Here is a 12,480-nt window from a genome sequence, read left to right as displayed (position 1 = left end):
CCAACAAAGTGGTATCAGAGCCATGTCGATGCTTCCTATCCCTCGTCTTGCTGATTTGAAGTATGGTAATTGGAGTATCTAAATGAGTGCTTTACTTGAGAGCGAAGGGTTGTGGGATATTGTTGAAGGAGGCTATAAAGCGCCTCAAGAAGGAGTCGACCAAACAGAGGCACAGAGGATGACAATGGCAGAACAAAAGAGAAAAGATAAGAAAGCCCTTTTCTTTATTTATAAAGCTCTTGATGAAGCTACTTTTGAAAAATTAGCCGAAGCTACAACTTCCAAAAAGGCATGAGAGATCCTACAAGTAGCATACAAAGGTGATGAAAGAGCAAAAAGTATTCGCCTTCAAATCTTGAGAGGGGAATTTGAATCGTTGGAGATGAAGGAGTCTGAAACTGTATCAGACTACTTTACAAGGGTATTGGTTATTGTCAACCAATTGAAAAGAAATGACGATGGCATTGAAGATAGTCACGTCGTAGAGAAAATTCTACGATCATTGGAGCCAAGGTATGACTATGTAGTTGCAGCCATAGAAGAATCAAAAGATGTGAAAAAAATGAAGGTACAAGAACTATTAAGCTCTCTACAAGCTCATGAAGCAAGAATGCAAAGAAGACGGAGAGAACCTTTGGAGCGGCTCTACAAACCAAGCTCACGATTATTGACCAGAAAGAAGAGTCAAAGACCGATGGTTCGCAAGAAAACAACGGTGGTCGTGGTGATTTCCGTGGGCGTGGTCGAGGTAGAGGCCATGACAGAGGCTTTGCTCGAGGCCAAGGAAAAAGTAACGACAACAATCAAGGTAGAGGCCAAAGGTATGACAAAAGAAATGTAAGATGTTATACTTGCAATAAATTTGGACATTATGCAACGGAATGTCGCTCTAACAATGTACAAGGCTAATTACGCATCAAAAGAATGCAATGACAATAATGTAGTTTTGCTAGCAAAAAAGGATGGAGATTCCACAAACAAGAATTTGTGGTATTTAGACTCTGGGGCAAGCAATCATATGTGCAGGCGTAAAGATATGTTTGCCGAGTTGGATGAAACGGTAAATGGACAAGTCTCATTTGGAGACGCTTCCAAAATCCAAGTAAGAGGCGTTGGTAAGATTCTCATCAAACTTAAAGTTCACACATACATTACCAATGTTTATTATGTGCCCGACATGAAAACAAATATTATTAGCCTTGGACAATTGCTTGAGAAAGGCTTTGATATGCAACTAAAAGATGGTAGTCTTCGTTTGAGAAAGCAAAACAAACTTATTACTCATATTCCTATGTCTAAAAATAGGATGTTTTCTCTTGATATTAATCATGTTACTACAAAGTGTTTAAGTGCATGCATAAAAAATAGTACATGGCTATGGCATATGAGGTACGGGCATGTGAACTTCAGAGCTCTAAAGCTTCTTTCAAGTAAAGGAATGGTGAATGGTCTTCCTCGTATTAATGCTCAAAAGAAATTTTGTGAAGGGTGTGTTCTTGGCAAACACCCTAGAGCAAGCTTTTCCGAATGAATCGCACAGTCGAGCAAGGTGTTAGTACCGATGGAATCAAAATATCTCTAGAATGGTATGATATTGTCCACTTTGGGCCTAAGCCCTCATGGCTTTGTTCTTGGATTTTCCCCAAAAGGTCTCATTCCAATGGAGATACTTTCCATCCTTTTAACCCCATGATCTTTTTCATGTACTTTAGATGTGGGACTATATTTGCATCCTTGCAACCCAATTATCCCCCCTCAAACAAAGGACCACAGGCCCCCCCCTCAACGTCGTTTTTAATGTCTGAATCCTCGATCCACCAGGGCTTTTTGCCCCTCGGTCCATCTGTCTGAATCCTCGATCCACCAGAACTTTTTGGCCCTCGGTCCATCCGACCTACTAGGACTTCCCACCTAGTTGTAACTAGGACTTTTTGCACCTCGGTCTACCCGACTTACTAGGATTTCTCACCTGGTGTCTGGTCCTCTTGATTCAGACACGGGAGCACCCACTTCCTTTATTTAAGATTCAAACCACATGGTTAAATCTGGATCATGACTCATGCGGCGGTTAGTCCGGTGAAGAGCGGTCTCGCTCTGATACCACTTGTTAGTACCGATGGAATCAAAATATCTCCACAATGGTATGATATTGTCCACTTTGGACCTAAGCCCTCATGGCTTTGTTCTTGGGCTCTCCCTAAAAGGCTTCATTCCAATGGAGATACTTTCTATCCTTTTAACCCCATGATCTTTTTCATGTACTTTAGATGTGAGACTATGTTTGCACCCTTGCAACCCAACACAAGGAAGCCTCTTGAACTCATTCATATAGACATATGTGGGCCAATCACTCCAGCCTCCTTTGGAGGTCGTCGATATTTTCTAACCTTTATTGATGATTTCAACAAGAAAACTTGGGTCTATCTTTTGATGAATAAAGATGATGCTTTTGAGAAGTTCAAGGAATTCAAAGGATTAGTAGAAAATCAATCCGGCTATACTATTAAGGTGATACGGTCAGATCATGGTGGTGAATTCACATCAAAATAATTTAAAAAATTCTGTAAAAATCATGGAATTTGGAGGCCTTTAACCGCACCTTACTCCCCTCAACAAAATGAGATTTTTGAAAGGAAGAATCGAACTATTCTTGATATGGTTCAAAGTATGCTAAAAACAAAAAAAGTGCCTAAAGAATTTTGAGCCGAAGCGGTAAACTGTGCAGTGTATTTGCTAAATAGATGTCCTACAAGGAATCTAGAAGGAGTTACACCTCAAGAAGCATGGGCCGGATACAAGCCCTGTGTATCTCATTTGAAGATTTTCGGATGTATTGCCTATGCACACATCCCGGATCAAAGAAGAACGAAGCTTGATGATAAAAGCATACCTTGCATTTTCATTGGCTATGATGCAAGATCGAAGGCTTACAAACTCTCTAATTCAGTGAGCAAAATGGTTATCATAAGTAGAGATGTTGAATTTCAAGAAGATGGTGCTTGGAATTGGAACACGAATATGGTGATTCAAGAAAAAGAGCAAGTGAAGGAGAAAGAACCAAGTCCACCACGGTCGCCTACCTCTTCATCATCCTCGGATGAAGAAGATCCTCCACCACAAAAGACAAGGAGTCTTCAAGAATTATATGAGGTGACAACTCCACTTAATCTCATTTGTCTTTATGCTAATGAAGAGATTGTATTTTTTGAAGAAACTATTAAAGATAGCAAATGGAAGAAAGCCATGGATGAAAAAAATAAAGGCAATTGAGAAGAATGAAACTTGACATCTTACTACTTTGCCCGATGGCCACAAACCCATTGGTGTGAAGTGAGTTTATAAAGTGAAGAAAAATGCTCAAGGAGAAATAGAAAAGTACAAAGTGTGACTTGTGGCAAAAGGTTACAAACAAAAGGTCAGCATTGACTACGAAGAAGTGTTTGCTCCCGTTGCCCGAATGGAGACTATAAGGTTGATAATCTCTTTAGCCGCTCAACTAAAGTGGAAAATATTTCAGCTTGATGTCAAATCGACATTTCTTAATGACTACTTAGAAGAAGAAGTCTATGTTAAACAACTGGCTGACTACATCAAGAGAGAGCAAGAAAGAAAGGTGTTGAAGTTGAAGAAAGCTCTCTATGGCTTGAAGCAAGCACCGAGAGCATGGAATTCAAGAATTGATGCATACTTCAAAGAAAATGATTTTATGCAATGCCCTTATGAGCATGCTCTTTATGTAAGAGCAGATAATGATAATATCTTATTGGTATCATTATATGTAGATGATCTTATTTTGACAGGAAGTTCACCTCAAATGATAAAAGCTTTTAAGGAAGTTATGGCAAAAGCGTTTGATATGACTGATATGGGGCTTATGTCCTAATTTCTCGGCTTGGATGTGAAATAAGGAGTTGATGGCATATTTATGACTCAAGAACAATATGCAAAGAAGGTCTTCAAAAGATTTAGAATGGATGATTGTAATCCAATTAACACACTGGTGGACTGCGGAACAAAGCTATCCAAGAGTGACGAAGGAATGACAGTTGATCCCACACTTTTCAAAAGTTTGGTGGGAAGTTTGCGGTACTTAACTTGTATTCGATCGGATATATTATATGGAGTCGGTCTTGTGAGTAGGTTCATGAAGGAGCCTAAAGAGACTCATTGGAAGGCGGCCAAGCGAATCCTTCGTTACGTCCGTGGTACTCTAAATCACGGATTATTTTATTCTCACTCTAACAATTATCAACTTGTTGGATATTCAGATAGTGATTGGGGTGGAGACTATGATGATCAGAGAAGCACTTCCGGCTTTGCATTTTTCGTTGGAGATACGACATTTTCTTGGATGTCAAAGAAACAACCTATTGTTACTCTTTCCACTTGTGAAGCAGAGTACGTTGCGGCATCCTCATGTGTTAGTCATGCTATATGGCTAAGAAGTTTACTAAAGGAGATAAAATTTGAACAAAATAAAGCAACTCAAATTTGCATTGATAATAAATCGGCAATTGCATTGGGGAAGAATCCAGTATATCATCAAAGAAGTAAGCATATTGATGTTCACTTTTATTCTATTCGCAAACATGTGAAGAACAAAGATGTGGAGTTAGTCTATGTGAAGACTAAAGATCAAGTTGCTGACATCTTTACCAAGCCACTAAAGTTTGAAGATTTCATTAGAATGCGGAATCTACTTGGAGTCACAAAATTAAGTTTAAGAGGGGGTGTTGAAAAATAAACTTAATTATGGATAGAAATGATGTAATAGCGATATGGATGAGGTGGAAAGTTGATATTAATAATATAAGAATTAGTGGAGATAAAATAGATGAAGTGGAAAGTTAACAAAGTAAAATGATCTAGATTCGATGTATTTAATAGTGATTATCATTTATCTAATAAACTTATAAATATATAATCTTTCTACGTGATTAAATATAAAAAAAAATTAAAATAATTCTTCAATATCTCATTTATCTTCTTGCATAAACTTTTATTTCCTTCATTCTTCTACCAACAGGCCCACAGCCCAAATTAGGATCATGCTGCAAACGTGTCTTCCACAGACGGAGGACCGAGACGTGTCTCGATCACTCTCCAGATCAGGATCGTGCTGCACCGCCGCCGCTCGTCGATCCCCGATGTCTCATCCACGCCCTGCCACCGCCTATAAATCTCAGCTACTCCCATCCGCAATCCGTCAAATGAGTATCAGATCCAGTGAGTAACGATGGGGCAAGGGATGGAGGAGAAGACCAAGCCTGAGCCGAAGGTGGAGATCCAGGTTAGCGCTCTTGCTAATGCTAGCTCCTCCTCATCCACTTCAACTCGAGGTTTTCTCTTGCTGATTAATGGTTCTTCCTTTGCGCTGGACATGACTCGATCGTGCGTAGGAAAGAGGAGAGGTTTTCTTCTTCTACAGGCCCAAGGTCAACAAGGAGGAAGCCCGGAGCCCAGATGACGTGCAGAGATTCTACGTCGTGTTGCGGCCGGATAAGCAGTCATCGGATTCGGGCAAGGAAGGTGGTACCAGATCTGACGACGATGGCGAGCCAAAGGAAGGCAGCTATGGCAGAGAAGTTTGTTCGGTTTCTATCGAATCAAATTGAGATAAGAGCATAAATTGATATGTGTTTGGTTTCTGTTGATCGATTGTTAGGAAGTGAACATCGAACTGCAGCCGTTGCTCCGCTTAGTTGTGATGGGGAAGAAGAGCTTACCGGATCCAGAGAAGCGAGGCCGGCCTTTCTGGGGTTTTGTGGAGCTTGTTACGACCAAAAAGGAAGAGATCAAGGAGGCTCTTAAAGAAGGTAACCGGATTTGTCTCTTCTGCATTTCATAGAACACCTTGACTCCCTGAGGGCGTTCATGGCTGCCTCCTCAATAACGCAGAGGAATACGAGACAGCAACTCGCGGCCACCGCCGCAAGCCTCCGGCGCGCGCCCTGGCAGAAGGCGTGTACCGGATTCTTCGACACGAGTCCCGGCGGCAGATGCACACCCACCTGGTCTACAAGCTCGAGTTCCCGCCGGGAGAGGCCGAGAATGACTCGCTGGAGGCGTTCAACCTCGAGCGCGAGGCCTCCTACCTCATCCAGATCAAGAACCCGGAACAAGGCGACGGCCGAGGGCGGGCGTCCGACGGCTTCGGAGGGCTTCCGAGGAAGCGTCGCGCGTCGTACCCGGCGCACCTCCAGGGACGGATGGGGAATCGGCGGTTCGTGCCGGCGGACCCGCCGGACTTCCTGAACTATGAAGGGTGCGAGCTGCTGCTGATGGCGGCGTCGGACGATGTGGAGGAGGAGCTGGGTTTGGAGCTGAAGACGGAGAGCGAGGCAGACCCCAACTGCTCGGATCTGCTGCGGCTGGTTGGCGACACGGTCGGCAACAAGCCTCTCCTTAGAGGCACCTGGGACTGACTCGTGTCCGGTCTCTTCACTTTTGTTTGTCCTCGACCCTGTTTGCTGTGGCCGCTGGCTCCTCTTTTGTGTGTACGAGAGCACGGCGTCGAACAAGAAGTGTGAAGAAGTGTGTAACGCCCGTAAGCAAAAGAACCTGTTTTGATAAGGCGATAACATTATTAATCTAAATGATGAAATTTTACTTGATAAAAAAAGGCAAAATAACAAATGCCTCTTCAAAATTTAGGGTTTTAGAATTTAATAAAAATTATTTTTTAAGGATAAAAATTAAAAGGGCATCTCATATAGGTATTAAAAAAAATCAAATGAGCATTTCTCTCGTGATTTTATTTCGAAAATTTTTTTTAGATCCAATGCTATTGTAATTGTTATTAAAGCTACTGAAGTTAAATGAGCATTCTTCTCATGATTTTATCTGTTGTAACTACTATTGTAGAAGTTATTAAGTAATTTTTAATGGGTAAAAGTTCTCGAGTAGTTGTTATTATAATGTGTAGAAGTTATTCAATAGTTATTATAAAGAATTTAGAGTGAATTTAAGATTTAAGATTTGTACCATGTAGAAATTATTTAGTAGCTATTATAATATGTAGAAATTATTCAATAGTTGTTATAATATATTTAAAAATGAGTTTAGAATTTACATTATATAAAAGTTATTAAGTAACTATTAAAATATTTAAAAATTACTTAGTAGTTATTACAATATATTTAAAGTGAATTTATGATTTAAAGTTTAGGGTTGCTAGTGATGAGTAGTTGTTACACTGTGTAGAAACTACTCGGTAGCTATTATGTGTGAAAACTATCTAGTAACATTACAAAGTATTTAGAGTAATTTAGAATTTATACAGTGTAAAAGCTATTAAGTAGTTGTCACAACGTATAGAAGCTGCTCGATAGCTGCTATAACGTATAAAAGTTATTCAACAACTATTACAGCGTATTCAATGTAACTTTAGAATTTATAATCTTTAAACACTATTATATTAAAATAATATTTAATAATTTGATCAAAATTATTTTAAAATAATTATAGAATTATATGTAACTGCTATAACCTTAAATCCTAAACTCATCTTAAATATATTGTAGTAGCTACTGGGTATCTTCTATAGATTGTAATAACTACTCAGTAGCTTGTATACAGCGTAACCAGGGGCGGAAGCCAGGATTTTTGCCGAGGGGGGGGGCCATTTTTAACATCGCATTGTCACACTAATAAAATAAATTTTGAATTAACTAAGAAATAAGTTACATTCAACGCAATCTAAGTTGCGCTCTTCGCTTTTTCATAGACTCAAATTTATCTATGACAGAATTGACATCAAAACTGCGAGCAATATCTTTCTCAATATACATTATCAAAGAACTTGATAAGAAATCATCTTCCATTTTGTTCCGCAACCTATTCTTCACAATTTTCATTGCAGAAAATGCACGCTCTGATGTTGCAGTAGAAACTGGTAGAGTCAAAATAAGTCGAATCAATTTGTCAAGAAGAGAATAACTTTCTGATTTTCCTGTCTTCGATAAGACCTGATACAAAATTATGTGCATATTAGTTAGCAATGACTAACCTTCAATAAAAAAATATTATTTTTTATATAAAAAAACATACCTGGCATAATTCAGAAATAGTTGAGATATCCTTAAAGTTCACATTTTTCTGAATTTCTATTTCAAAAAGCTCCAATTGATATCTCAAACGCGTTCTTTCTTGATTTGTAAAATCTTCTAGATAGAACTTTTCAGCTAATCGGCAAATTTCATGAATATCGAATGATTCATAGCCATTTTTCGGATGAAGTGCTGAACTGAGCTTGAGTAATTCCATCATCTCTTCATTGAATCGGATCTTCATCTCTTGTAATATACAGTCTATTGTGCCAATAAAAATTTCAACCCGATAATAATGCTCTGATGTAACTGAATCAGCTTTTCGTGGACGACCTTTACTCGACAATCGTCGATCATTCATGTCAGGGACATTCACATCATGCTTCTCACAGAATTTCTTCACATTTTCTAACAACTCATTCCAACCTTTTTCTCGAAAATTTTCAAGGTTTTCTTTGGTATTTGCTACTAACTCAGTAGCATTCAAGATATCTTGAGATTTCTGCTGTAGCAATCTGCATAGCTCGTCTGCTCTTCCCAATAATTCTATCATAAAATGCAAGATGAATATAAACTCAAAAGACATCATTACCTCACAAGCTCCTCTAGCTGATGATCTTGATGATACATAACATTTTTCTTCTCCTATGTCTTCCAACACCTGAACAACTGGATCAAACATTTCAAATAGACTGTGTAGAGATTTTAAATGAGAACTCCAACGTGTGTCACCTGGACGTTGAATACTTCCAATCTGATTCTTTCCCCTTCCTGTTTCAAGCTCACCACTAACAATCAATTCCTCAATTTAAAATGCTCTAGCAACTTGCAATTGATCATGACGTTTGTAGGGTCTAAAAGGATGTCTGTATCTCCAAATGGCATGATATTGAACTTTGGGCCTAAGCCCTAAATTAATAATCAAAGTCTTTCCCACATACCCTTGGAAAAGCACCATTTCTCATGGTCCGACTACCATTTCTCATGGTCCGGCTGTCATGTCCCTCATGGTCCGACTGTCATGTCCCTCATGGTCCGAGCCTCCCTTACTTCCTTTGTTTTTTTTCCCGAGGGTTCCCACATGGTTAAATCTAGATCATGGCTCATCCGGCGGTTAGTCCGGTGAAAAGCGGCCTCGCTCTGATACCAATTGTAGGGTCAAAAGGATGTCTGTATCTCCACAATGGCATGATATTGTCCACTTTGGGCCTAAGCCCTCATGGTTTTGCTCTTGGGCTCTACCCAAAAGGCCTCATACCAATGGAGATACTTTCATCCTTTTAAACCCATGATCTTTCCCATGTGTTTTAGAACTGTTTGCACCCTTGCAACCCAACAGTTTCGAAGAAGAAACTAAATTAATAATCAAAGTTACATAGGAAAAGAAGTTCTCAATAGGCAGGGGCGGAAAGGATTTCATATTTGGGGAGCCATATAATGAAAACGATATACTCATTTGAATAAAAGAATTGCCCAAAGATACATATCAAGGACTTAAGTACAAACTTACATATTCGGCTGAAACTCACCCGATTTACTTCTTCTCTTCGACTCTTCCGGTCTGCCCTTCAGCCACTACCGCCGATTGACCCTGTTACCGGCACTGCCCAATCCACCCTTCACTCACCGGCGTCCTCAGCCACCTTGCAGATCACCGGCAATACAAGCTGAAGTTGTTGCCGCCGCGCCCGACGAAGACACGAAGAAGACGGAGGCGCGATCGAGACCCAACGAAGGCAGACTCGCAATTTCTAAGTTTCCTTATCGGCTTATCGGGTTGGTTTAGAATCCAATAGATCAACAACCCATTAACCCTAAAACCTATTAATCAGTAACCTTAAGGGTTTAATCTAAACACATTAAAGGTTCAACTGTCAAAGCCCCTGTCAATAGGTATGAGACTTTTAGTTGTTGCCACCAAAACTAATTGTAGCCTATGAGCAAAACAATGAATATAATATGCATAATGACATTCATCCAAAAACAAAGCTTTTCCACTCCCCACACATGTTACTAGCATCATCATATCCTTGTCCTCGAATATTCTATGTACTAAGATTATGATGAGCGAGAACCTTACATATTTCTTTCTTCAATGTCAAAGCTTTAGTATCTTTTACATGAACAATGTCAAAAAATCTTTCCCGTCTGTCAACAAATCTGAAAATAATGCACATTTGTTCCCTAGCAGATTCATCTCGAGATTCATCCACAATGAGACAGTATTTTTCATCACCAATCTTAGAACGTATAAATCTTTGAATTTTGCTTTCATAGAGGGACAATATCTCTTTCTGAATTGCAGGAGAAGTATAAGTTACATTTTGAGGAGCATTTTCAAGAACAACAGAAGCAACATCATCATTAAAGGCAGCCGTATGCTTTATAATCTCCAAAAAGTTACCTCTATTATATGAATCAATACTCTCATCATGACCTCTGAATGTAATACCTTGAAATGCACATAATTTGTTGACTGAGGTGCTGATGAATTGGGATTTTATTAATTTTAAATCGATTTATTCTTGGAATTTTACATGAAAATGATCATTTATTGAATCGATTTAACCATATTTGTCCCATATTGCATAATTTGAGGTTTGATTCTAATTTTCATGATTTTATGGCAATTTTTGGCATTAATTTGATTTTTATTGATTTTAGGATTAAATCGGATCAAACTCGAGCTCAACCGTGGTCAACTCAAGTCAAGATTGCCAAACCGATCGCGCCAACACGGAGGACATGACTTAGATCGAGCTTGGTCAAAATTTTACAATTTTTTGGAAGCCCTAGGCTGCCCTAAACCCAAGATCAAGCTCCACCGTCGGATTCAAAATCAAAGGCCCAGATTTTCAGATTAATCACGGTATTTAATCAAAACTTTAGGGAATGAACAGTTCGGCTGGCCGTCACTGTTCACCTTCGTTCCCGCGAGCGTTCCCTGCCCCGCGACGTATCAATCGGGCCAGCTCCTTCCAATTTTTCCATTTCCGTTGCAATCCTCCATCCTTGAGAAGCTTCAATCCGGTTGATTGGGTATAAATCGGCGACCGGACGGCGTGCGACGGCAAGGGGTTCTACCGGCGGCGCCACCCTGTTTTCTTGGTTTTCCGGCGACTAGCTGCACAATACGAGGCCGCGATTCATGGAGGGGTTCTCCTAGGATTGCGGAACACATTTGGATCAACAGCAACACCATCGGAGCACGAAGAAAGAGGAACTCGGTTTTTGCCAGCTGAAACTCGTCTGCACAGCGTCGGTTTCGTTCGGAGAGGGTTTTTCCGGGCGTTTCGAGGTGCTGGCAGCGAGCAAGACACACAAGCGACCGTCTTCAATGCTTCCAAGGGCTCCAAGAGCTTGTTGACACCGAGCTGAGGAGAATTGAAGGAGAGGGGAAGATTGGATGCATTGTTTTTTTTTCATTACTGCATTTCTGAAATTTTGTTCCTGTTTTTCAGATTCCAGCTTTGTTCATTGTTTTTCCTTAGCAACATCTATGGATTTGGTTTACTTAATCGGAACTTAATGTTTCTTTGAATTCTAATCTAGCCATAGTTTGTCAAGTTTCCAATTTTTAGCTTGTTTGCAAAAAGAAACCGGAATCTGAATTGTGAAGGCACTGTTCTGTGCCAAAGGATTGAGGTTTTTGCCGGTTTATTAGCTGTAGGAATTCAAGTTTCTAAAGCTCAATACATTTGATTAGTTAAGTGTAGTTTATATAGATGTTTCTTCCTAATTTACTACCATATTAGTTAGGATTTGAAACTCTAAGGTCCATGCTTGATAAGAATAGGTTTTGTTTCAATTCATTTTTGTTTGTGCCATGTTGAACCATTTTCCGAGCCAACCTCTTGAGAATGTATCAACTTTAGTTTAGCTAGGTTAAGAGTCCCTAATGCATTTTAGAATTTAGCCATCAAGTTCACTAAATTGAATTGATTGGTTTCATTTTGCTTGCACCAATTGCATGAAATTTCCTAGTTTGCATTTAGGTTAGGATTCTCACTTCTTGCATTTAGGATGTCTATTTGTTTTGATTTATTCGATTTTAGCATTTAGGTTTGGGCTTTGATTAGGAAATAATTTTTGGTTTCAATTGCATTTCACTAATTTAGTGCATTTTAATTTACATTTCATTAAAAACACAAAACCCCCATTTTTATTCGGAAAACCCAAAAAGAACGACACCATAAGCTCAATTCATTCAACTTTCTACTAGCCCTTGGAAAAATACGACTCGAGGCCCCTATACTGCATTTGTTTGTATTTATCGTGGGTTTTCGATAAAATCTATAAATTCTAATTTGAAGCCCTATCGTGACACCTAGTTTAGGGCTTTTCAAGGTGCTGTGCGATTCATGTGTTAGCTCGGCTAAAGTGCTGTTTCGGCAGTATGCTCTTATCAACCTAGTGGTACCGTGCCTCCAAA

The 12,480-nt window shown here is 39.5% G+C and overlaps 1 protein-coding gene across 1 annotated transcript; it reads left to right on the top strand.

Annotated features, from left to right (window-relative positions):
• The first annotated feature begins 5,078 nt into the window (after window positions 1–5,078).
• LOC141815044 (uncharacterized) lies at window positions 5,079–6,598 on the top strand. The gene is made up of 4 exons (XM_074703006.1): window positions 5,079–5,290; window positions 5,400–5,585; window positions 5,666–5,816; window positions 5,899–6,598. The coding sequence occupies exons 1-4, from the start codon at window positions 5,237–5,239 to the stop codon at window positions 6,423–6,425; spliced, it is 918 nt and encodes a 305-aa protein (XP_074559107.1). The 5' UTR covers window positions 5,079–5,236; the 3' UTR covers window positions 6,426–6,598.
• The last annotated feature ends 5,882 nt before the right edge of the window (window positions 6,599–12,480 follow it).

This window comes from Curcuma longa, chromosome 21 (genome assembly GCF_044706935.1).
Source record: "Curcuma longa cultivar G26 ecotype Majalengka, Jawa Barat chromosome 21, ITB_CL_G26_1.1, whole genome shotgun sequence".
Lineage (NCBI taxonomy): Eukaryota > Viridiplantae > Streptophyta > Magnoliopsida > Zingiberales > Zingiberaceae > Curcuma > Curcuma longa.
The sequence above is the reverse complement of the archived record's forward strand: the minus strand, read 5'-3'. Positions and strand labels throughout refer to the sequence as shown.